The following is a 26,683-nucleotide window of genomic DNA, read 5'->3' as shown; positions in this document are numbered from 1 at the left end:
CCAGTATTGTGCGGAATACCCCGGCTGGCTGCTCCCAGTATTGTGTGGAATACCCCGGCTGGCTGCTCCCAGTATTGTGCAGAATATCCCGGCTGCTCCCAGTATTGTGTGGAATACCCCGGCTGGCTGCTCCCAGTATTGTGTGGAATACCCCGGCTGGCTGCTCCCAGTATTGTGTGGAATACCCCGGCTGCTCCCAGTATTGTGTGGAATACCCCGGCTGGCTGCTCCCAGTATTGTGTGGAATACCCCGGCTGGCTGCTCCCAGTATTGTGCGGAATACCCCGGCTGGCTGCTCCCAGTATTGTGCAGAATATCCCGGCTGCTCCCAGTATTGTGTGGAATACCCCGGCTGCTCCCAGTATTGTGTGGAATACCCCGGCTGGCTGCTCCCAGTATTGTGCGGAATACCCCGGCTGGCTGCTCCCAGTATTGTGTGGAATATCCCGGCTGGCTGCTCCCAGTATTGTGCAGAATATCCCGGCTGCTCCCAGTATTGTGCGGAATACCCCGGCTGGCTTCTCCCAGTATTGTGTGGAATACCCCGGCTGGCTGCTCCCAGTATTGTGTGGAATACCCCGGCTGGCTGCTCCCAGTATTGTGTGGAATACCCCGGCTGGCTGCTCCCAGTATTGTGCGGAATACCCCGGCTGGCTGCTCCCAGTATTGTGTGGAATACCCCGGCTGGCTGCTCCCAGTATTGTGTGGAATACCCCGGCTGGCTGCTCCCAGTATTGTGCAGAATATCCCAGCTGCTCCCAGTATTGTGTGGAATACCCCGGCTGGCTGCTCCCAGTATTGTGTGGAATACCCCGGCTGGCTGCTCCCAGTATTGTGCGGAATACCCCGGCTGGCTGCTCCCAGTATTGTGTGGAATACCCCGGCTGGCTGCTCCCAGTATTGTGTGGAATACCCCGGCTGCTCCCAGTATTGTGTGGAATACCCCGGCTGGCTGCTCCCAGTATTGTGCGGAATACCCCGGCTGGCTGCTCCCAGTATTGTGCAGAATATCCCGGCTGCTCCCAGTATTGTGTGGAATACCCCGGCTGCTCCCAGTATTGTGTGGAATACCCCGGCTGGCTGCTCCCAGTATTGTGCGGAATACCCCGGCTGGCTGCTCCCAGTATTGTGTGGAATATCCCGGCTGGCTGCTCCCAGTATTGTGCAGAATATCCCGGCTGCTCCCAGTATTGTGTGGAATACCCCGGCTGGCTGCTCCCAGTATTGTGTGGAATACCCCGGCTGCTCCCAGTATTGTGCGGAATACCCCGGCTGGCTGCTCCCAGTATTGTGTGGAATACCCCGGCTTCTCCCTGTATTGTGTGGAATACCCCGGCTGGCTGCTCCCAGTATTGTGTGGAATACCCCGGCTGGCTGTTCCCAGTATTGTGCTGAATACCCCGGCTGGCTGCTCCCAGTATTGTGTGGAATACCCCGGCTGGCTGCTCCCAGTATTGTGCGGAATACCCCGGCTGGCTGCTCCCAGTATTGTGTGGAATACCCCGGCTGGCTGCTCCCAGTATTGTGTGGAATACCCCGGCTGCTCCCAGTATTGTCTGGAATACCCCGGCTGGCTGCTCCCAGTATTGTGTGGAATACCCCGGCTGGCTGCTCCCAGTATTGTGCGGAATACCCCTGCTGGCTGCTCCCAGTATTGTGCAGAATATCCCGGCTGCTCCCAGTATTGTGTGGAATACCCCGGCTGGCTGCTCCCAGTATTGTGCGGAATACCCCGGCTGGCTGCTCCCAGTATTGTGTGGAATACCCCGGCTGCTCCCAGTATTGTGTGGAATACCCCGGCTGGCTGCTCCCAGTATTGTGTGGAATACCCCGGCTGGCTGCTCCCAGTATTGTGCGGAATACCCCTGCTGGCTGCTCCCAGTATTGTGCAGAATATCCCGGCTGCTCCCAGTATTGTGTGGAATACCCCGGCTGGCTGCTCCCAGTATTGTGCGGAATACCCCGGCTTGCTGCTCCCAGTATTGTGTGGAATATCCCGGCTGGCTGCTCCCAGTATTGTGCAGAATATCCCGGCTGCTCCCAGTATTGTGTGGAATACCCCGGCTGGCTGCTCCCAGTATTGTGTGGAATACCCCGGCTGGCTGCTCCCAGTATTGTGTGGAATACCCCGGCTTCTCCCAGTATTGTGTGGAATACCCCGGCTGGCTGCTCCCAGTATTGTGTGGAATACCCCGGCTGCTCCCAGTATTGTGCGGAATACCCCGGCTGGCTGCTCCCAGTATTGTGTGGAATACCCCGGCTGGCTGCTCCCAGTATTGTGCGGAATACCCCGGCTGCTCCCAGTATTGTGCGGAATACCCCGGCTGGCTGCTCCCAGTATTGTGTGGAATACCCCGGCTGGCTGCTCCCAGTATTGTGTGGAATACCCCGGCTTCTCCCAGTATTGTGTGGAATACCCCGGCTGGCTGCTCCCAGTATTGTGTGGAATACCCCGGCTGCTCCCAGTATTGTGCGGAATACCCCGGCTGGCTGCTCCCAGTATTGTGTGGAATACCCCGGCTGGCTGCTCCCAGTATTGTGCGGAATACCCCGGCTGGCTGCTCCCAGTATTGTGTGGAATACCCCGGCTGGCTGCTCCCAGTATTGTGCGGAATACCCCGGCTGGCTGCTCCCAGTATTGTGTGGAATATCCCGGCTGGCTGCTCCCAGTATTGTGCAGAATATCCCGGCTGCTCCCAGTATTGTGTGGAATACCCCTGCTGGCTGCTCCCAGTATTGTGTGGAATACCCCGGCTGCTCCCAGTATTGTGCGGAATACCCCGGCTGGCTGCTCCCAGTATTGTGTGGAATACCCCGGCTGCTCCCAGTATTGTGTGGAATACCCCGGCTGGCTGCTCCCAGTATTGTGTGGAATAACCCGGCTGGCTGCTCCCAGTATTGTGCGGAATACCCCGGCTGGCTGCTCCCAGTATTGTGCGGAATACCCCGGCTGGCTGCTCCCAGTATTGTGTGGAATACCCCGGCTGGCTGCTCCCATTATTGTGCGGAATACCCCGGCTGCTCCCAGTATTATGCTGGGTATTTAGCGGAGTTTTCCAGTCTATTTAGCACATTGCGGTGTGTCAGTCTGTGTCTCTTCAGTCTCCTCTGTAAGCATTGGACTGTGCACTCTTTAATATGCTCCTGCAAATGGCAAGTCTCACCAGCAGTCCTACTCTATTAACAAGTGTTAACATTTTACTAATTTCGCTGTTACGCTTTGTATGATCCAGACATTGCCGTTGTAGACTACAGTATGCTCTAAGCTGCCTGTACAGAGAGGGAGTGAGGTACCTGTAATAGAGTGCTCTGACAGTGCGTATCCTCCATGTAGGTGTCTATACAGAGAGGGCGTGAGATACCTATAATAGAGTGCTCTGACAGTGCGTGTCCTCCATGTAGGTGTCTCTACAGAGAGGGAGTGAGGTACCTGTAATAGAGTGCTCTGACAGTGCGTATCCTCCATGTAGGTGTCTATACAGAGAGGGCATGAGATACCTATAATAGAGTGCTCTGACAGTGCGTGTCCCCCGTGTAGGTGTCTGTACAGAGAGGGAGAGCGGTACCTGTAATAGAGTGCTCTGACAGTGCGTCTTCCCCGTGTAGGTGTCTCTACAGAGAGGGAGTGAGGTACCTGTAATAGAGTGCTCTGACAGTGCGTTTCCTCCATGTAGGTGTCTATACAGAGAGATTGTGAGATACCTATAATAGAGTGCTCTGACAGTGCGTATCCTCCGTGTAGGTGCCTGTACAGAGAGGGAGCGCGGTACCTATAATAGAGTGCTCTGACAGTGCGTCTTCCCCGTGTAGGTGTCTCTACAGAGAGGGAGTGAGGTACCTGTAATAGAGTGCTCTGACAGTGCGTGTCCTCCGTGTAGGTGTCTATACAGAGAGGGAGTGAGGTACCTGTAATAGAGTGCTCTGACAGTGCGTACCCTCCGTGTAGGTGTCTGTACCCTCCGTGTAGGTGTCTGTACTGAAAGAGTATGAGATACCTATAATAGAGTGCTCTGACAGTGCGTATTCTCCATGTAGGTGTCTGTACAGAGAGAGTGTGAGATACCTATAATAGAGTGCTCTGACATTGCGTATCCTCCATGTAGGTGTCTGTACAGAGAGGGAGCGCTGTACCTATAACAGTGCTCTGACAGTGCGTGTATCCCCATGTAGGTGTCTGTACAGAGAGGGCGCGGGGTACCTATAATAGAGTTCTCTGACATTGCGTATCCTCCATGTAGGTGTCTGTACAGAGAGGGAGCGCGGTACCTATAACAGAGTGCTCTGACAGTGCGTGTATCCCCGTGTAGGTGTCTGTACAGAGAGGGCGCGGGGTACCTATAATAGAGTGCTCTGACAGTGTGTATCCTCCGTGTATGTGTCTGTACAGATAGGGAGCGCTGTACCTATAATAGAGTGCTCTGATAGTGCGTGTCCCCCGTGTAGGTGTCTGTATAGAGATGGAGCGGGCTACCTATAATAGAGTGCTCTGACAGTGCGTATCCTCCGTGTAGGTGTCTGTACAGAGAGAGCGGGGTACCTATAATAGAGTGCTCTGACAGTGCGTGTCCCCCGTGTAGGTGTCTGTATAGAGAGGGAGAGCGGTACCTGTAATAGAGTGCTCTGACAGTGCGTTTCCTCCATGTAGGTGTCTATACAGAGAGATTGTGAGATACCTATAATAGAGTGCTCTGACTGTGTATCCTCCGTGTAGGTGTCTGTACAGAGAGGGAGCGGGGTACCTATAATAGAGTGCTCTGACAGTGCGTGTCCTCCATGTAGGTGTCTATACAGAGAGGGTGTGAGATACTTATAATAGAGTGCTCTGACAGTGCGTATCCTCCATGTAGGTGTGTGTACAGAGAGGGAGAGCGGTACCTGTAATAGAATGCTCTGACAGTGCGTATTCCCCATGTAGGTGTCTCTACAGAGAGGGAGTGAGATACCTGTAATAGAGTGCTCTGACAGTGCGTATTCCCCGTGTAGGCGTCTGTACAGAGAGTGCTCGGGGTACCTGTAATAGAGTGCTCTGACAGTGCGTGTCCCCCGTGTAGGTGTCTATACAGAGAGATTGTGAGATACCTATAATAGAGTGCTCTGACAGTGCGTATCCTCCGTGTAGGTGCCTGTACAGAGAGGGAGCGGGGTACCTATAATAGAGTGCTCTGACAGTGCGTATCCTCCGTGTAGGTGTCTGTACAGAGATAGAGCGGGGTACCTATAATAGAGTGCTCTGACAGTGCGTATCCTCCGTGTAGGTGTCTGTACAGAGAGGGATCGCTGTACCTATAATAGAGTGCTCTGACAGTGCGTATCCTCCATGTAGGTGTCTATACAGAGGGTGTGAGATACCTATAATAGAGTGCTCTGACAGTGCGTGTTCCCCGTGTAGGTGTCTGTACAGAGAGGGAGCGCGGTACCTATAATAGAGTGCTCTGACAGTGCTTATCCTCCGTGTAGGTGTCTGTACAGAGAGGGAGAGCGGTACCTGTAATAGAGTGCTCTGACAGTGCGTCTTCCCCGTGTAGGTGTCTCTACAGAGAGGGAGTGAGGTACCTGTAATAGAGTGCTCTGACAGTGCGTGTCCTCCGTGTAGGTGTCTGTACAGAGAGGGAGTGAGGTACCTGTAATAGAGTGCTCTGACAGTGCGTGCCCTCCGTGTAGGTGTCTGTACCCTCCGTGTAGGTGTCTGTACAGAAAGAGTATGAGATACCTATAATAGAGTGCTCTGACAGTGCGTATTCTCCATGTAGGTGTCTGTACAGAGAGAGTGTGAGATACCTATAATGGAGTGCTCTGACAGTGCGTTTCCTCCATGTAGGTGTCTGTACAGAGAGGGAGCGGGGTACCTATAATAGAGTGCTCTGACAGCGAGTATCCCCTGTGTAGGTGTCTGTACAGAGAGGGAGTGCGGTACCTGTAATAGAGTGCTCTGACAGTACGTATCCTCCATGTAGGTGTCTATACAGAGAGGGTATGATATACCTATAATAGAGTGCTCTGACATTGCGTCTCCTCCATGTAGGTGTCTGTACAGAGAGGGAGCGCTGTACCTATAACAGTGCTCTGACAGTGCGTGTATCCCCGTGTAGGTGTCTGTACAGAGAGGGCGCGGGGTACCTATAATAGAGTGCTCTGACAGTGTGTATCCTCCGTGTAGGTGTCTGTACAGAGAGGGAGCGCGGTACCTATAATAGAGTGCTCTGATAGTGCGTGTGTCCCGTGTAGGTGTCTGTATAGAGAGGGAGCGGGCTACCTATAATAGAGTGCTCTGACAGTGCGTATCCTCCGTGTAGGTGTCTGTACAGAGAGGGAGAGCGGTACCTGTAATAGATTGCTCTGACAGTGCGTCTCCCCCGTGTAGGTGTCTGTACAGAGAGTGCGCGGGGTACCTGTAATAGAGTGCTCTGACAGTACGTTTCCTCCGTGTAGGTGTCTATACAGAGAGGGTGTGAGATACCTATAATAGTGTTCTGACAGTGCGTGTCCTCCATGTAGGTGTCTGTACAGAGAGGGAGCGCGGTACCTATAATAGAGTGCTCTGACAGTGCATTTCCTCCATGTAGGTGTCTGTACAGAGAGGGTGTGAGATACCTATTATAGAGTGCTCTGACAGTACGTATGCTCCATGTAGGTATCTATACAGAGAGGGAGCGCAGTACCTATAATAGAGTGCTCTGACATTGCGTCTCCTCCGTGTAGGTGTCTGTACAGAGAGAGTGTGAGATACCTATAATAGAGTTTTCTGACAGTGCGTATCCCCAGTGTAGGTGTCTGTACAGAGAGTGCTCGGGGTACCTGTAATAGAGTGCTCTGACAGTGCGTGTTCCCCGTGTAGGTGTCTGTACAGAGAGGGAGCGCGGTACCTATAATAGAGTGCTCTGACAGTGCGTGTCCTCCGTGTAGGTGTCTGTACAGAGAGGGAGAGCGGTACCTGTAATAGAGTGCTCTGACAGTGCGTCTTCCCCGTGTAGGTGTCTCTACAGAGAGGGAGTGAGGTACCTGTAATAGAGTGCTCTGACAGTGCGTGTCCTCCGTGTAGGTGTCTATACAGAGAGGGAGTGAGGTACCTGTAATAGAGTGCTCTGACAGTGCGTACCCTCCGTGTAGGTGTCTGTACCCTCCGTGTAGGTGTCTGTACAGAAAGAGTATGAGATACCTATAATAGAGTGCTCTGACAGTGCGTATTCTCCATGTAGGTGTCTGTACAGAGAGAGTGTGAGATACCTATAATGGAGTGCTCTGACAGTGCATTTCCTCCATGTAGGTGTCTGTACAGAGAGGGAGCGGGGTACCTATAATAGAGTGCTCTGACAGCGAGTATCCCCTGTGTAGGTGTCTGTACAGAGAGGGAGTGCGGTACCTGTAATAGAGTGCTCTGACAGTACGTATCCTCCATGTAGGTGTCTATACAGAGAGGGTATGATATACCTATAATAGAGTGCTCTGACATTGCGTATCCTCCATGTAGGTGTCTGTACAGAGAGGGAGCGCGGTACCTATAACAGAGTGCTCTGACAGTGCGTGTATCCCCGTGTAGGTGTCTGTACAGAGAGGGCGCGGGGTACCTATAATAGAGTGCTCTGACAGTGTGTATCCTCCGTGTAGGTGTCTGTACAGAGAGGGAGCGCGGTACCTATAATAGAGTGCTCTGATAGTGCGTGTCCCCCGTGTAGGTGTCTGTATAGAGAGGGAGCGGGCTACCTATAATAGAGTGCTCTGACAGTGCGTCTCCCCCGTGTAGGTGTCTGTACAGAGAGGGCGCGGGGTACCTGTAATAGAGTGCTCTGACAGTGCGTTTCCTCCGTGTAGGTGTCTATACAGAGAGGGTGTGAGATACCTATAATAGTGTTCTGACAGTGCGTGTCCTCCATGTAGGTGTCTGTACAGAGAGGGAGCGCGGTACCTATAATAGAGTGCTCTGACAGTGCATTTCCTCCATGTAGGTGTCTGTACAGAGAGGGTGTGAGATACCTATTATAGAGTGCTCTGACAGTACGTATGCTCCATGTAGGTGTCTATACAGAGAGGGAGCGCGGTACCTATAATAGAGTGCTCTGACATTGCGTCTCCTCCGTGTAGGTGTCTGTACAGAGAGAGTGTGAGATACCTATAATAGAGTGCTCTGACAGTGTGTATCCCCCGTGTAGGTGTCTGTACAGAGAGGGAGCGCGTTACCTATAATAGTGCTCTTGACAGTGCGTCTCCTCCGTGTAGGTGTCTGTACAGAGAGAGTGTGAGATACCTATAATAGAGTTTTCTGACAGTGTGTATCCCCAGTGTAGGTGTCTGTACAGAGTGTGCTCGGGGTACCTGTAATAGAGTGCTCTGACAGTGCGTATTCCCCGTGTAGGTGTCTGTACAGAGAGGGAGCGCGGTACCTATAATAGAGTGCTCTGACAGTGCGTGTCCTCCGTGTAGGTGTCTATACAGAGAGGGCGCGGGATACCTATAATAGAGTTTTCTGACAGTGCGTATCCCCAGTGTAGGTGTCTGTACGGAGAGGGCGCCGGGTACCTATAATAGAGTGCTCTGACAGTGCGTATCCTCCATGTAGGTGTCTGTACAGAGAGGGAGCGCGGTACCTATAATAGAGTGCTCTGACAGTGTGTATCCTCCGTGTAGGTGTCTGTACAGAGAGGGAGCGCGGTACCTATAATAGAGTGCTCTGATAGTGCGTGTCCCCCGTGTAGGTGTCTGTACAGAGAGGGAGCGGGGTACCTATAATAGAGTGCTCTGACAGTGCATATTCCCTGTGTAGGTGTCTGTACAGAGAGGGAGCGCAGTACCTATAATAGAGTGCTCTGACAGTGCGTCTCCTCCGTGTAGGTCTGTACAGAGAGAGTGTGAGATACCTATAATAGAGTGCTCTGACAGTGTGTATCCCCGTGTAGGTCTGTACAGAGAGAGTGTGAGATACCTATAATAGAGTGCTCTGACAGTGTGTATCCCCGTGTAGGTGTCTGTACAGAGAGGGAGCGCGGTACCTATAATAGAGTGCTCTGGCAGTGCGTTTTCCCGGGTAGGTGTCTATACAGAGAGTGCTCGGGGTACCTGTAATAGAGTGCTCTGACAGTGCGTTTCCTCCATATAAGTGTCTGTACAGAGAGGGAGCGCGCTACCTATAATAGAGTGCTCTGACAGTGCGTATTCCCCGTGTAGGTGTCTATACAGAGAGTGCTCGGGGTACCTGTAATAGAGTGCTCTGGCAGTGCTTTATCATCTTTGTAGAAAGTGGTTTGTTTTGGTGGTTACACACTATATTAAATTTTTGGCTTGATTCATGTTTGTAAGCAAAGCATAAAAGCAAGTAACTGGGTAAAACCATGTGCACTACAGTGGGGGGCAGATGTAACATGTGCAGAGAGATCAGATTTAATTGCGGTGTCTTCAAACTGAAATCTAAATTGCAGAGTAAAAACAAAGCTGTCTTACATTTGTGGGCTACATGCAAAAGCAGTTAGTATTTACCATGCACAGAAAAATACACACCACCCAAATTGAAATCTCTTTGCACATTACATCTGCCCCTCCTGCAGTGCAACATGGTTTTGTCCAGTTGCTTCCTTTTTTTGCTTTGCTTACAAACATGAATCAGGCCCATTGTGCAATATATTGTTCTGACGCAGTTTGGGACGGTATATAGCATGCAGCGCGTAATGTGTACATCGAATTGCGCACGTCAGATGGGACGATGAAATGAACGAGCGATGTGCTGTTACATGCATGCTGTAATGATACATCGCTCCCTCGTGCACTGGATTGTGCAGTGTGTACGGTGCGCAGTGTACCGCCTCGCAGTATTGGCTGGGTCACACATTGTGCAGTTTGTGCGGTGCGCACATTGTATCACATCATAGTATCGGCTGGGTCACACATCGGTCAATGGGGGTAATTCCAAGTTGATCACATCAGGATTTTTAATAGCAATTGGGCAAAACCATGTGCACTGCAGGGGAGGCAGATGTAACATGTGTCGAGAGAGTTAGATTTGGGTGGGTTATTTTGTTTCTGTGCAGGGTAAATACTGGCTGCTTTATTTTTACACAGCAAATTAGATTGCAGATTGAACACACCCCACCCAAATCTAACTCTCTCTGCACATGTTACATCTGCCTCCCCTGCAGTGCACATGGTTTTGCCCAATTGCTAACAAAAATCCTGCTGCGATCAATTTGGAATTACCCCCAATGTATACAATGTATCACATCGTAGTACTTGCTGGGTCACACATTGTGCAGTGTGTACAATGTATCACATCGTAGTACTGGCTGGGTCACACATTGGGCCTCATTCAGACCTGATCGCTCGCTAGCTACTTTTTGCAGCGCTGCGATCAGATAGTCGCCACCTATAGGGGAGTGTATTTTAGCTGTGCAAGTGTGCGATCGCATGTGCAGCCGAGTACTACAAAAAAAATTTGTGCAGTTTCTGAGTAGCCCAGAACTTACTCAGCCGCTGCGATCACTTCAGCCTGTTCTGGAATTGATGTCAGACACCCGTCCTGCAAACGCTTTGACACGCCTGCGTTTTCCCAAACACTCCTTGAAAATGGTCAGTTGACACCCACAAGCGCCCTCTTCCTGTCACTCTCCTTGCAATCAGCTGTGCGAATGGATTCTTGGTTAAAACCATCGCTCAGCAACAATCTGCTTTGTATGCGTACGACGCGCCTGCGCATTGCGGTGCACACGCATGCGCAGTTATGACCTGATCGCAGCGAAAAAAACCTAGCGTGCGATCAGGTCGGAATGACCCCCATTGTGCAGTGTGTACCCAGATGAAGGACTCTGGAAGTGGTAATGAAGGTTATATTGAATGCACTGTTGTATATCTGTACGGAACTGAAACCCTTCTCCTTTCTCCTGCCTAATCTCTCTCCCTTGCTTCCTAAAGTCTCCCTCAAAATGGTATTGGAAGTTAGTACCTGTAAGTGAAGTCCCTCTCTGTAACATTCATCCATCCGCCCATGGCACACACTCATCGTAGCGCAGTCAGCTTCCTCATACATCTGCCGCCAGATAGCGGGAGACAGAACTCACTCTCTCTCCCGCCATCTCACGTAATGCGTAATTCTAGATGTACTTAATATCCACACAAAGAGAAGAGAAATCCATTGCTGTGTGCTCTTGTCTGTGCTTCTCATTGTGTCCCATCTAACCATGGTTTCTCTGTGTATCTCTGCTCCATCTGTCTCTCTAAGCCTGATCTAATGCATGCCCTAGCCCACTGCATGCTGGAGCCCGCTGAGTATGCACGAGTGGTACGGTATCTGTATATACAACCTTCCTGTCCGTAGCAGACCTGGCTTGTGGGGGCGGGTAGAGCTGCGGAGTCTGGGGTCACCAAAGCATAGCTCTCCGGCCACGGGGGAAGGACAAGCGGGGTCTCCTTCTCATGTAACCTGAAAATGTTTGGCCTGCGTAGACATTTTCAGCGTCTCCCTCCTCCCTACGCCATCCGTGCTAGCTCCGTTCCTGTGACATAATCGCCATTTGTGCCTAATTCCATATCCTATCACTTATTACTATAATCCTCTAACATCTGTTATTTGTGTAATAAGAAAACTATCAGGAAACATTCTTTGAAACATGTTGTGGGTATGTTAAAGTAATATCTTTGCAGTTGGCCTTTATATGGTTATAATAGTCTCCTATAGTCACGCCTTGCAACATCTGGTCAGAGCTTCCTGAATATATGGGAACACCTCTTACAAACCTCCGTGACCGCTATGTGCCCCAGCAATACAAGCCGCGGGCAGGAGTGATGTTCTCTCAGGACGCTCGGATACTTGGCGGTAACCGCCTTATTTGGGAGATATTTGGTAACGTCACAAAGATTCTGACAGACCTGAGATATACAGATCTTTGTCTTTAATAGGAATAATTGAGCCAGGGCAGTCGGACGTAATCCCCTGCTGTATTGTTCTCTCTGTATTGTACTGCAGCTGAGAACAATAGATGAAAGGCTTATGCTAATAAACCTTGGTGCACCTAGGTGCAGCAGAGAAGCCCAGATGAGCGTGGCTCCACCTGTAATAATGGTATTTGGAGCACAACCTTTTCCATGCGATTACCATCACGTTCTATTCCTCCAATGTACTCCTTATAAAGGTCAGCGGAAGGGATGTATTTAACGATCACCGCAACACGTTTCAGCCGGATGTTACCTCTCCGTTCTGTGAGATCCTGTATAGTGACTGGTTTATGCCCCTTTGTTGTGTTAGAGAGTGGTTATTACCGTAGCGTTCTTGCAGTGTGGATATTTTTACTCTTCCCCCTCGAGCAGCGAGCCGCACCGTCCTCCCGCTTCTAGAGCTGTTAGCTTAGTCGTGTAATAGTGTGAAGTTTTGACTATTCCTCTTAGGGTTTGGTGTCTGTAAATCCTCTGCACGATGATGATAAACGACGCGTGACGTTTTCCTGTTCTAGGTACGCTACCGACGCGATCACCCCTCCAATAGGCAGCTTCCTTACTTTCCATTACTTGAAGACCTGATGAAGGATATTAGCGATGGTGCGGCCCTCCTGACCGTCATACACTACTACTGCCCGGAGCAGATGAAGTTGGATGGTATGCAGGAAAGAGCGTTGTCTGAAATGTGTGTTCTCTGTTTAGTAAAACAATCGTCCCCTCCCCTAACGAGCTGGTTACGTCTTTCTCCCACAGACATCTGTCTAAAGGAAGTCCCGTCAATGGGCGACAGCCTGTATAACATCCAGCTTCTGAAGGAATTCTCCAGCGAATACTTAAACAGATGCTTTTACCTGACCCTAGAAGATATGCTGTATTCCCCATTAGTACTGAAGGTAGGACGCTAGGACAAGGGTGAGCGTTCTTCAGCGGTGTTACCCAGCCGACAGTCGCTTTATATTCTGTTTCCCTTCTTTTTGTCTTCAGCCCAATATCATGGTTTTCATCGCAGAGCTTTTCTGGTGGTTTGAGAACGTAAAACCTGACTTTGTTCAACCCAGAGACGTGCAAGAATCAAAAGAAGGTACGTCTGATATCATCGGCTACATCAGCGCTTCTCAGACGCCGTCCTCAAGGCGCACAGTCCAGGGCTGGGAGGGATTCCGTTGTTTTCCCCGCAGCTGCCACTAGATGGCACCTGACGGAGCAATTCAGTTGTTGCTCCGTGCGCAATTAGCCGCGGGGGGACACGTTTCAGATCAATAATGATCAATAAAAAAATAATAATAATATGAATACTGAGCCCCGATCTCCCATCACTTTAGGTGGGAGATTGGGCATTCCGCCCGCCTATATATATATTTCTCTAACGTCCTAAGTGGATGCTGGGACTCCGTAAGGACCATGGGGAATAGCGGCTCCGCAGGAGACAGGGCACAAAATAAAAGCTTGAGATATCAGGTGGTGTGCACTGGCTCCTCCCCCTATGACCCTCCTCCAAGCCAGTTAGATTTTTGTGCCCGGCCGAGAAGGGTGCAAACTAGGTAGCTCTCCAGAGCTGCTTAGAATAAAAGTTTAGTTAGGTTTTTTTTTATTTTCAGTGAGTCCTGCTGGCAACAGGCTCACTGCATCGTGGGACTAAGGGGAGAAGAAGCGAACTCACCTGAGTGCAGAGTGGATTGGGCTTCTTAGGCTACTGGACGTTAGCTCCAGAGGGACGATCACAGGTTCAGCCTGGATGGGTCACCGGAGCCGCGCCGCCGTCCCCCTTACAGAGCCAGAAGAGACGAAGGTCCGGTGAAAGCGGCGGCAGAAGACATCCTGTCTTCAAGACTAAGGTAGCGCACAGCACCGCAGCTGTGCGCCATTGCTCTCAGCACACTTCACACTCCGGTCACTGAGGGTGCAGGGCGCTGGGGGGGAGCGCCCTGAGACGCAATATAACACACATATACCTTAGCTGGCAAAAGGAATACATCACATATAGCTCCAGGGCTATATGGATGTATTTTTTCCCCTGCCATTTTACACAAAAAAGCGGGAGTTAAGGACGTCGTGAAGGGGCGGGGCCTATCTCCTCAGCACACTGGCGCCATTATTCCCTCACAGCTCCGCTGGAAGGACGGCTCCCTGATTCTCCCCTGCAGTACTGCATCTGATTCAGGGTAAAAAAGAGAAGGGGGGGCATTTTGGCAGCAAATAACTAGATTAACAGCAGCTATAAGGGATTAACACTTATATAAGGTTATCCCTGTATATATATAGCGCTGGGTGTGTGCTGGCAGACTCTCCCTCTGTCTCTCCAAAGGGCTAAGTAGGGTCCTGTCCTCTATCAGAGCATTCCTGGTGTGTGTGCTGTGTGTCGGTACGCGTGTGTCGACATGTATGAGGAGGAAAATGAGGTGGAGGCGGAGCAGTTGCCTGTGTTAGTGATGTCACCCCCTAGGGAGTCGACACCTGACTGGATGATTGTGTTTAAGCAATTAAGTGATAATGTCAGCAATTTACAAAAAACTGTTGACGACATGAGAAAGCCGGCAAATCAATTAGTGCCTGTTCAGGCGTCTCAGACACCCTCAGGGGCCCTAAAACGGCCGCTACCTCAGTGGGTCGACACGGATCCAGATACAGATACTGAATCTAGTGTCGACGGTGACGAGACAAACGTAATGTCCAGTAGGGCCACACGTTACATGATCACGGCAATGAAAGAGGCATTGAACCTTTCTGACACTACAAATACCTCAAAGGCGGGTATTATGTGGGGTGTGAAAAAACTGCCAATAGTTTTTCCTGAGTCTGAGGAAATAAATGAGGTGTGTGATAAAGCGTGGGTTTCCCCCGATAAAAAACAGCTAATTTCTAATAAGTTATTAGCACTATACCCTTTCCCGCCAGAGGTTAGGGCACGGTGGGAAACACCCCCTAGGGTAGATAAGGCGCTCACACGTTTATCTAAACAAGTAGCGTTACCGTCCCCTGATACGGCCACCCTCAAAGAACCAGCTGATAGGAGGCTGGAAAATATCCTGAAAAGTATATACACACATACTGGTGTTATACTGCGACCAGCAATCGCATCAGCCTGGTTGTGCAGTGCTGGAGTCGCATGGGCGGATTCCCTGACTGAGAATATTGATACCCTGGATAGGGACAATATTCTGTTAACTATAGAACATTTAAAGGATGCATTGCTATATATGCGTGATGCGCAGAGGGATATTTGTACCCTGGCATCAAGAGTAAGCGCAATGTCCATCTCTGCCAGAAGAGCATTATGGACCAGACAGTGGTCAGGGGACGCAGATTCCAAACGGCACATGGAAGTATTGCCGTATAAGGGGGAGGAGTTATTTGGGGCTGGTCTAACAGACCTGGTGGCCACGGCAACGGCTGGAAAATCCACCTTTTTACCCCAGGTTACTTCACATCAACAGAAAAAGACACAGTCTTTTCAAACTCAGTCCTTTCGTTCCCATAAGTACAAGCGAGCAAAAGGTCACTCTTTTCTGCCCAAGGGCAGAGGAAGAGGAAAAAGGCAGCACCATGCAGCCGCTTCCCAGGAGCAGAAGCCCTCCCCTGCTTCTGCCAAGTCTTCAGCATGACGCTGGGGCTTTACAAGCAGACTCAGACACGGTGGGGGCCCGTCTCAAGAATTTCAACGCGCAGTGGGCTCACTCGCAAGTGGATCCCTGGATTCTACAGGTAGTATCACAGGGGTACAAACTGGAATTCGAGGCGTTTCCTCCTCATCGGTTCCTGAAGTCTGCTTTACCAAAGTCTCCCTCCGACAGGGAGGCAGTTCTGGAAGCCATTCACAAGCTGTACTCCCAGCAGGTGATAATCAAGGTACCCCTCTTACAACAGGGGAAGGGGTATTATTCCACACTATTTGTGGTACCGAAGCCGGACGGCTCGGTGAGACCAATATTAAATCTAAAATCTTTGAACACTTACATAAAAAGGTTCAAATTCAAGATGGAGTCACTCAGAGCGGTGATAGCGAACCTGGAAGAGGGGGACTATATGGTGTCGCTGGACATCAAGGATGCTTATCTCCACGTCCCAATATATCCTTCTCACCAAGGGTACCTCAGGTTTGTAGTACAAAACTGTCATTATCAGTTTCAGACGCTGCCGTTTGGATTGTCCACGGCGCCTCGGGTCTTTACCAAGGTAATGGCCGAAATGATGATTCTTCTACGAAGAAAAGGCATCTTAATTATCCCTTTCTTGGACGATCTCCTGATAAGGGCAAGAACCAAGGAACAGTTAGAAGTCGGAGTGGCACTATCTCAGGTAGTGCTAAGTCAGCACGGATGGATTCTAAATATTCCAAAATCGCAGCTGATTCCAACGACACGTCTACTGTTCTTAGGAATGATTCTGGACACAGTCCAGAAGAAGGTGTTTCTCCCGGAGGAGAAGGCCAGGGAGTTATCCGAGCTAGTCAGGAACCTCCTAAAACCAGGACAGGTCTCAGTGCATCAGTGCACAAGGGTCCTGGGAAAAATGGTGGCTTCTTACGAAGCGATTCCATTCGGAAGATTCCATGCAAGAACTTTTCAGTGGGATCTACTGGGAAAATGGTCCGGATCGCATCTTCAGATGCATCAACGGATAACCCTGTCGCCAAGGACAAGGGTGTCTCTCCTGTGGTGGCTTCAGAGGGCTCATCTACTAGAGGGCCGCAGATTTGGCATTCAGGATTGGATCCTGGTAACCACGGATGCCAGCCTGAGAGGCTGGGGAGCAGTCACACAGGGAAGGAATTTCCAGGGCTTGTGGTCAAGCATGGAAACATCTCTTCATATAAACATTCTAGAACTAAGGGCCATTTACAATGCCTTAATTCAAGCAAAACCTCTGCTTCAGGGTCAGGCGGTGTTGATCCAGTCGGACAACATCACGTCAGTCGCCCACATAAACAGACAGGGCGGCACGAGAAGCAGGAGGGCAATGGCAGAAACTGCAAGGATTCTTCGCTGGGCGGAAAATCATGTGATAGCACTGTCAGCAGTGTTCATTCCGGGAGTGGACAACTGGGAAGCAGACTTCCTCAGCAGACACGACCTTCACCCGGGAGAGTGGGGACTTCACCCAGAAGTCTTCCACCAAATTGTAAACCGTTGGGAAAGACCAAAGGTGGACATGATGGCGTCACGTCTAAACAAAAAACTGGACAGATATTGCGCCAGGTCAAGGGACCCTCAGGCAATAGCAGTGGACGCTCTGGTAACGCCGTGGGTGTACCAGTCAGTGTATGTATTCCCTCCTCTGCCCCTCATACCGAAAGTATTGAGAATCATAAGAAGGAGAGGAGTAAGAACTATACTCGTGGTTCCGGATTGGCCAAGAAGGTCTTGGTACCCGGAACTTCAAGAGATGCTCACGGACGAACCGTGGCCTCTACCTCTAAGACAGGACCTGCTACTGCAGGGGCCTTGTCTGTTCCAAGACTTACCGCGGCTGCGTTTGACGGCATGGCGGTTGAACGCCGGATCCTGAAGGACAAGGGCATTCCAGAAGAAGTCATCCCTACTCTGGTAAAAGCCAGAAAGGAAGTAACCGCAAAACATTATCACCGCATTTGGCGTAAATATGTTGCGTGGTGTGAGGCCAAGAAGGCCCCTACACAGGAATTTCAACTGGGTCGTTTCTTGCATTTCCTGCAAACAGGACTGTCTATGGGCCTAAAATTAGGGTCCATTAAGGTTCAAATTTCGGCCCTGTCGATATTCTTCCAGAAAGAACTGGCTTCAGTACCTGAAGTTCAGACATTTGTGAAAGGGGTGCTGCACATACAGCCTCCTTTTGTGCCTCCAGTGGTACCTTGGGATCTCAATGTTGTGTTGAGATTTCTAAAATCACACTGGTTTGAACCATTGTCTACGGTAGATTTAAAATATCTCACGTGGAAGGTGTCGATGCTGTTGGCCTTGGCTTCAGCTAGGCGTGTGTCAGAATTGGCGGCTTTATCATGTAAAAGCCCTTACCTAAATTTTCATTCTGACAGGGCGGAATTTCTACCTAAGGTGGTTTCTGCATTTCACATGAACCAACCTATTGTGGTACCTGCGGCTACTAGGGACTTAGAGGACTCTAAGTTGCTGGACGTTGTCAGGGCCTTGAAAATATATGTTTCCAGGACGGCTGGAGTCAGGAAAACTGACTCGCTGTTTATCCTGTATGCACCCAACTACAGGTGACCTGGAAAACATGAACTGTGTGGGGTCCTGAGGACAAAGTTTGAGAACCTGTGGTCAATACTGTACTGCCCTCTAGTGGCAAAGGCTATATATATATATATATATATATATATATATATATATATATATAATAAGATTTTACTTACCGATAAATCTATTTCTCGTAGTCCGTAGTGGATGCTGGGCGCCCATCCCTAGTGCGGATTGTCTGCAATACTTGTATATAGTTATTGTTACAAAAAATTCGGGTTATTATTGTTGAGCCATCTTTTCAGAGGCTCCTTTAAATTTATCATACTGTTAACTGGGTTCAGATCACGAGTTGTACGGTGTGATTGGTGTGGCTGGTATGAGTCTTACCCGGGATTCAATATCCTTCCTTATTATGTACGCTCGTCCGGGCACAGTATCCTAACTGGCTTGGAGGAGGGTCATAGGGGGAGGAGCCAGTGCACACCACCTGATATCTCAAGCTTTTATTTTGTGCCCTGTCTCCTGCGGAGCCGCTATTCCCCATGGTCCTTACGGAGTCCCAGCATCCACTACGGACTACGAGAAATAGATTTATCGGTAAGTAAAATCTTATTATATATATATATATATATATATATATATATATATATATATATATAGCCTTTGCCACTAGAGGGCAGTACAGTATTGACCACAGGTTCTCAAACTTTGTCCTCAGGACCCCACACAGTTCATGTTTTCCAGGTCACCTGTAGTTTTTTAAAATGTGTAAGTTGGTGATACACAGAGCAACTGCCGGGTGACCTGGAAAAGGTGACCTGTGAGGGGTTCTGAGGACTGAGTTTTAGAGCCATTGACATAGATTTCTCATCTGCAGCCACGTAGATTGCTCTGCACATTTCTGCTTATCTTACAGCGGAGAGTAGAAACAATTGTTTGTTTAAAACTTATCAAGTGACCAATCTATAGAAGTGATTGATTTTGCATGAATTGTATATCTTGCACAGTTTGGCTGTATTTCTCTTACGTCCTAGAGGATGCTGTGACTCCGTAAGGACCATGGGATAGACGGGCTCCGCAGGAGACATGGGCACTAAAAAGAACTTTAGATATGGGTGTGCACTGGCTCCTCCCTCTATGCCCCTCCTCCAGACCTCAGTTTGATACTGTGCCCAGAGGAGACTGGGTGCATTACAGGGAGCTCTACTGAGTTCTCTGAAAGAAAGATATTTGTTAGGTTTTTTATTTTCAGGGAGCCTGCTGGCAACAGGCTCCCTGCATCGTGGGACTGAGGGGAGAGAAGCAGACCTACTTAAATGCTAGGCTCTGCTTCTTAGGCTACTGGACACCATTAGCTCCAGAGGGAGTCGGAACGCAGGTCTCCCCTCACAGTTCGTCCCGGAGCCGCGCCGCCGTCCTCCTCACAGAGCCAGAAGATAGAAGCCGGGTGAGTATGAGAAGATAGAAGACTTCAGAGGCGGCAGAAGACTTCAGATCTTCTTGAGGTAACGCTGCGCGCCATTGCTCCCACACATAACACACATGACAGGCACTGATGGGTGCAGGGCGCAGGGGGGGGGGGGGGCACCCTGGGCAGCAATTTAAACCTCTGGGACTGGCAAAAAAAGTATATATATATATATATAGGCTCTGCACTGTATATTGGAGATCCCCCTCCAGTTTTTAAAAGGAATCGAGCGGGACCGAAGCCCGCCGATGAGGGGGCGGAGCTTGATCCCTCAGCACTCACCAGCGCCATTTTCTCCACAGCATACCGCTGAGAAGCTGGCTCCCCGGACTCTCCCCTGCTGAACACGGTGACAGAGGGTTTTAATTGGCGCAGTGAATATATATATATAATAAAAGCGCTATCTGGGTATTTTTTCCAGGGTCATTGGCGCTGGGTGTGTGCTGGCATACTCTCTCTCTGTCTCTCCAAAGGGCCTTGTGGGGGAACTGTCTCCAGATAGAGAATTCCCTGAGTGTGTGCGGTGTCGGTACGCGTGTGTCGGCATGTCTGAAGCGGAAGGCTCTTCTAGGGAGGAGGTGGAGCAAATGAGTGTGGTGTCTCTGTCGGCAACGCCGACACCTGACTGGTTGGATATGTGGAATGTTTTAAATGCAAATGTGAATTTATTACACAAGAGGTTGGACAAAGCGGAGTCCAGGGAAGTACAGGGAGTCAAGCCCTGCCTTTCACTATGACGCAGGGACCTTCTGGGTCTCAGAAGCGCCCACTATCCCAAGTAGTAGACACTGATACCGACACGGATTCTGACTCCAGTGTCGACTATGATGATGCCATATTGCAGCCAAAATTGGCAAAAAGTATTCATTATATGATTATTGCAATAAAAGATGTGTTGCATATAACAGATGACCCCTCGGTTCCTGATACGAGGGTCCACATGTTTAAAGAAAAGAAGCCTCAGGTTACTTTCCCCCCTTCACATGAGCTAAATGAGTTGTTTGAAGGGGCTTGGGAAACTCCTGACAAGAAACTGCAGATTCCCAAAAGGATTCTTATGGCGTATCCTTTCCCGGCTGAGGACAGGATACGGTGGGAATGCTCCCCAAGGGTGGACAAAGCGTTGACACGCTTATCCAAAAAGGTAGCGCTGCCATCTCAAGATACCGCAGCCCTCAAGGATCCTGCTGATCGCAGGCAGGAGACTACCTTGAAGTCAATTTACACACATACTGGTACATTACTCAGACCGGCGATAGCGTCGGCTTGGGTTTGTAGCGCTGTAGCAGCATGGACAGATGCCTTATCTGCTGATATTGATACGCTGGATAAGGAAACCATTTTGTTGACCTCAGGTCATATTAAGGATGCTGTTCTGTATATGAGAGATGCTCAGAGAGTCATTGGCCTACTGGGTTCCAGGGCCAACGCTATGTCGATTTCTGCTAGGCGAGCCCTATGGACCCGACAATGGACGGGTGATGCCGACTCGAAGAGGCATATGGAGGTTTTGCCTTACAAGGGTGAGGACTTATTTGGGGAAGGTCTCACGGACCTGGTTTCCACAGCTACTGCAGGTAAATCAGCTTTTTTGCCTTATGTTTCCTCAGAGCCTAAGAAAACGCCACATTATCAGATGCAGTCCTTTCGATCGCATAAATCCAAGAGAGTACGGGGATCTTCCTTTCTTGCCAGAGGTAAGGGCAGGGGGAAAAAGCTGCCAACTACAGCTAGTTCCCAGGAGCAGAAGTCCTCCCCGGCTTCTACAAAATCCACCGCATGACGCTGGGGCTCCGCTGAGGGAGTCCTCCCCAGTGGGGGCACGTCTTCGACTTTTCAGCCACGTCTGGGTTCAACCACAGGTGGACCCCTGGGCAATAGACATTGTTTCCCAGGGTTACAAGCTGGAATTCGAAGAGGTGCCTCCACGCCGGTTTTTCAAATCGCCCTGCCGGCTTCTTCCCTAGAGAGGGAGGTAGTTTTAGCAGCAATTCAAAAATTGTGTCTTCAACAAGTGGTGGTCAAGGTTCCCCTGCTTCAGCAGGGGATGGGGTATTACTCAACCCTGTTTGTGGTCCCGAAACCGGACGGTTCGGTCAGACCCATTCTGAATTTAAAATCCTTAAACCTATACTTGAAAAGGTTCAATATGGAATCGCTCAGAGCGGTCATCGCCATCCTGGAAGGGGGGGATTATATGGTGTCCCTGGACATAAAGGATGCATACCTTCATGTCCCCATATATCCGCCTCATCAGGCGTTCCTGAGATTCGCTGTACAGGATTGTCATTACCAATTTCAGACGTTGCAGTTTGGGCTTTCCACGGCCCCGAGGATTTTCACCAAGGTAATGGCGGAAATGATGGTGCTCCTACGCAAGCAGGGAGTCACAATTATCCCGTACTTAGACGATCTCCTAATAAAAGCGAGATCAAGAGAGCAGTTGCTGAACAGCGTATCACTCTCCCTGAGGGTGTTGCAGCAGCACGGCTGGATTCTCAATCTCCCGAAGTCACAGTTGGTTCCAACGACCCGTTTGACTTTCTTAGGCATGATTCTGGATACAGACCAGAAAAGGGTTTTTCTCCCGATGGAAAAGGCCCAGGAACTCCTGAACTTGGTCAGGGACCTCTTGAAGCCAAAAAGGGTGTCGGTGCATCACTGCACTCGAGTTCTGGGAAAGATGGTGTCGTCTTACGAGGCCATTCCATTCGGCAGGTTCCATGCAAGGACTTTTCAGTGGGACCTTCTGGACAACTGGTCCGGGTCACATCTACAGATTCATCAGAGGATCAGCTTGTCCACCAGGGCCAGGGTGTCTCTCCTGTGGTGGCTGCAGAGTGCTCACCTTCTAGAGGGTCGCAGGTTCGGCATTCAGGACTGGGTTCTGGTAACCACGGACGCAAGCCTCAGAGGATGGGAAGCAGTTACACAGGGAAGAAACTTCCAGGGTCTATGGTCAAGCCAGGAGGCGTGTCTACACATCAACGTACTGGAATTAAGGGCCATATACAACGGCCTACGACAAGCGGAGAATTTGCTTCGCGACCTACCGGTTCTGATTCAGTCAGACAACATCACCGCAGTGGCTCATGTAAACCGCCAAGGCGGAACAAAGAGCAGAGTGGCAATGGCAGAATCCACCAGGATTCTAAGCTGGGCGCTCTGACAGCAGTCTTCATTCCGGGAGTGGACAACTGGGAAGCAGACTTTCTCAGCAGACACGATCTACATCCAGGAGAGTGGGGACTTCATCAGGAACTCTTTGCGGAGATTGCAAGTCAGTGGGGACTGCCTCAGATAGACATGATGGCGTCACGCCTCAACAAGAAACTTCCGAGGTATTGCGCCAGGTCAAGGGACCCTCAGGCGGTAGCAGTGGACGCCCTGGTGACACCGTGGGTGTTCCAGTCGGTCTATGTGTTTCCTCCTCTTCCTTTCATCTCCAAGATATTGAGAATCATAAGACGAAGAGGAGTGCAGACAATTCTCATTGTTCCAGATTGGCCTCGAAGGGCCTGGTATCCGCATCTGCAGGAAATGCTCACAGAAGATCCGTGGCCTCTTCCTCTCAGAGAGGACCTGTTGCAACAGGGGCCCTGTCTGTTCCAGGACTTACCGCGGCTGCGTTTGACGGCATGGCAGTTGAACGCCGGATCCTAGCGGATAAGGGCATTCCGGATGAGGTCATTCCTACGCTGATAAAGGCTAGGAAGGACGTGACAGCAAAGCATTATCACCGTATATGGAGGAAGTATGTGTCTTGGTGTGAGTCCAGGAATGCTCCTCCGGAAGAATTCCATCTGGGCCGTTTCCTTCACTTCCTACAGACTGGAGTGAATTTGGGCCTAAAATTAGGCTCCATTAAGGTTCAGATTTCGGCCCTATCCATTTTCTTTCAGAAGGAATTGGCTTCTCTCCCAGAAGTTCAGACTTTTGTGAAGGGAGTGCTGCATATTCAGCTTCCTTTTGTGCCTCCAGTGGCACCATGGGACCTTAACGTGGTGTTACGGTTCCTCAAGTCTCACTGGTTTGAGCCTCTTCAAACGGTGGAATTGAAATATCTCACTTGGAAAGTGGTCATGTTGTTGGCCTTGTCATCGGCAAGGCGAGTGTCTGAGTTGGCGGCTTTATCTCACAAAAGCCCCTATCTGATTTTCCATGTGGATAGAGCGGAGTTGCGGACTCGTCCTCAATTTTTGCCTAAGGTGGTTTCTTCTTTTCATATGAACCAACCTATTGTGGTGCCTGTGGCTACGCGGGACTTGGAGGATTCCGAGTCACTTGATGTGGTCAGTGCATTGAAAATTTATGTAGCCAGAACGGCTCGGGTTAGGAAAACAGAGGCACTGTTTGTCCTGTATGCAGCCAACAAGGCTCTCCTGCTTCTAAGCAAACTATTGCTCGCTGGATCTGTAACACGATTCAGCAGGCTCATTCTACGGCGGGATTGCCGTTACCAAATTCGGTAAAGGCCCATTCCACTAGGAAGGTGGGCTCTTCTTGGTTGGCTGCCCGAGGCGTCTCGGCATTACAGCTTTGCTGAGCGGCGACTTGGTCGGGTTCAAACACCTTTGTAAAGTTCTACAAGTTTGATACCCTGGCTGATGAGGACCTCATGTTTGCTCAATCGGTGCTGTAGAGTCATCCGCACTCTCCCGCCCGTTTTGGAGCTTTGGTATAATCCCCATGGTCCTTACGGAGTCCCCAGCATCCTCTAGGATGTAAGCGAAAATAAGATTTTAAACCTACCGGTAAATCTTTTTCTACTAGTCCGTAGAGCAGGCCTGGCCAACCTGTGGCTCTCCAGCTGTTGTGAAACTACAAGTCCCATCATGCCCTGCCACACTTTTGCTATTAGGGACTGCTAAAACTTTGGCAGGGCATGCTGGGATGTGTAGTTTCACAACAGCTGGAGAGCCACAGGTTGGCCAGGCCAGTCGTAGAGGATGCTGGGCGCCCGTCCCAGTGCGGACAACATTCTGCATGACTTGTATATAGTTATTGCTTACATAAGGGTTATGTTACAGTTTTGATCAGTCTTTGACTGATGCTGTTTGTTTCATACTGTTGACTGGTTCGTATATTCCATGTTATACGGTGTGATTGGTGTGGCTGGTATGAATCTTGCCCTTGGATTAACAAAATCCTTTCCTCATACTGTCTGTCTCCTCTGGGCACAATTCTCTAACTGAGGTCTGGAGGAGGGGCATAGAGGGAGGAGCCAGTGCACACCCATATCTAAAGTTCTTTTTAGTGCCCATGTCTCCTCCGGAGCCCGTCTATTCCATGGTCCTTACGGAGTCCCCAGCATCCTCTACGGACTACGAGAAATAGATTTACCGATGAGTAAAATCTTATTTTTTTTTTATTTACTTTCCTTAGCTAAAGCGGTATTGCCGCATAAAAGCAGCAGACCCCAGATTCCTATATCCAATGCGACAAAGCGGAGTTTCATGGCCAGTCCAGCCAGCACATCTGATTCCCCTTCGGCAGCTCAAACTATATGTGAAGCCAGCAGCAGAAGCTACGTACAGCCTGAGGATGCAGAGAAGTCAGTGTTCCTCTTTTCTGTTTTGTGTAATACAAGCTGCGAGAGGAATATGTTGCAGCTGTAGGGTCTGGCTATGGTCCTCTTGTTCCGCTATATGTTGGGATACGATGTAGGGCGATTCCCCTTCCTGCTTTGTGTGACCACCGATGAATCAGAAAATTGGGCTTATTTCATAAAAATACTTTTCTAGTAATAATATGTCACCACAATGTACTTTCCTGTGTCACTAAGCTTTGTCTCAGATTTACATGTTGTGTTTACCACTGTTTAGCGGGAAAGGAGGCGCAGCGTTCGGTCCGTCCCATTCGCTACTGCCCTTAAGACAAAAGCAGCAGAAGACGGTTCAGTCGGAAGACAGCCCTAGTAAGTATCTCATTGATGAGTAATCTGGTGAATCTGTAAACTCATTTTATTCTTCTTTTGTAAACAATACCAATAAAGGGTTACTTTGCTGCACGGCAAGGTCTGCACATCTGATCACATAAGTGTGTCAGGAGACCTGCGTCTGGCTACGTTTGGAAGTGACACACGACACATAATATGATATTGAATAAACCCTAAACCCATAATAATCTTGACTGGTCACAGTGATTGCTGTTTTTATATAGCACCTTACGGTGCGGATATAACTATTTAGGAACCCACTGATGGTCCCCATATATATCCTTTCATCAGGTCATTTATGATGTGTGCATATTCTGATATATAAAGCCTGTCATTTTGTTTCTGCCTCACCGGGTTACTATGTCCCCATATTCACTTATAGATCACCGAGATCGTTCCAATTCCTTGACGCGGTCTGACGCCTCTCCTCGATCGTCTGTGATGGCCTGGGCAGAGAAACGGCCGAGGTTGGTAACCTCTCCAATATTTATTACTGTCTTAGGCGAATGGGCTGGGAATGTAGTGTAGCCCTGTATCACACAGCAAAGGCTATAAGACACATGAAAAGTCTGAAGCACATTTAGGAGATAAATACGGAAATAGTAAAGTGATTTAATAGTTATACTCTCAGCAAGTGATTGGACTAAAGATGAATTAAAGGGCCATTTACTTTCTATCTTGAGAAACCGTTACATGTTTAGTATCGTAGTTGCCGGGCTTCTCCTACCTTCTATAATGGCATTACTATGGCTTTTTCCTTCTGTCCCAGAGTCCTTTGCTTTCTTTATTAAACCTCTCATAATAGTTCAGTACCTGGGTTGACTCATTGAGGTGGGCACATAGGACCTGATTCACAATATTCTAACACAATGGTTTGTGTACAACTCAGATGGTGGGAGGACTGGATATGCTCTGCACCTGTACAGAATGGAGGTAAAGTGGACGGAGATAAAGTACCACCCAATCAGCTAATAACTGCCATGTCATGGGTTTGAAAAATGACAGGAGCTGGTTGACTGGTACATTATCTCCGTCCACTTTACCTACATCCAAGGCTTAGTACATAGACCCCATAATCCTGTATTAGGAACAGTCAATTAGCTTTTCGTGGTTGCTGTGCCTATGATCCATCTTATGTCTGTTGTTTTACTATATAATGTATTTGCAGAAAGGTTTCTTTTGCCG

At 49.6% G+C, this 26,683-nt stretch overlaps 1 protein-coding gene across 2 annotated transcripts in view; it reads left to right on the top strand.

The window, feature by feature from the left end:
- Positions 1-26,683, top strand: part of CAMSAP1 (calmodulin regulated spectrin associated protein 1) — an 82,536-nt gene that overhangs the window by 40,579 nt on the left and 15,274 nt on the right. Inside the window, exons 6-12 of one of the 2 annotated variants that reach the window (XM_063935856.1) lie at positions 10,894-10,926; positions 12,429-12,570; positions 12,667-12,806; positions 12,898-12,994; positions 24,946-25,114; positions 25,386-25,477; positions 25,881-25,965. In XM_063935856.1, the coding sequence (XP_063791926.1) occupies positions 10,894-10,926; positions 12,429-12,570; positions 12,667-12,806; positions 12,898-12,994; positions 24,946-25,114; positions 25,386-25,477; positions 25,881-25,965 (758 nt within the window). The remainder of the gene's footprint in view (positions 1-10,893; positions 10,927-12,428; positions 12,571-12,666; positions 12,807-12,897; positions 12,995-24,945; positions 25,115-25,385; positions 25,478-25,880; positions 25,966-26,683) is intronic. The other variant, XM_063935857.1, reaches the window with a different exon arrangement.

The sequence above is a fragment of the Pseudophryne corroboree genome, chromosome 8 (assembly GCF_028390025.1).
Source record: "Pseudophryne corroboree isolate aPseCor3 chromosome 8, aPseCor3.hap2, whole genome shotgun sequence".
Lineage (NCBI taxonomy): Eukaryota > Metazoa > Chordata > Amphibia > Anura > Myobatrachidae > Pseudophryne > Pseudophryne corroboree.
This window is presented reverse-complemented; position numbering and strand designations above follow the sequence as displayed.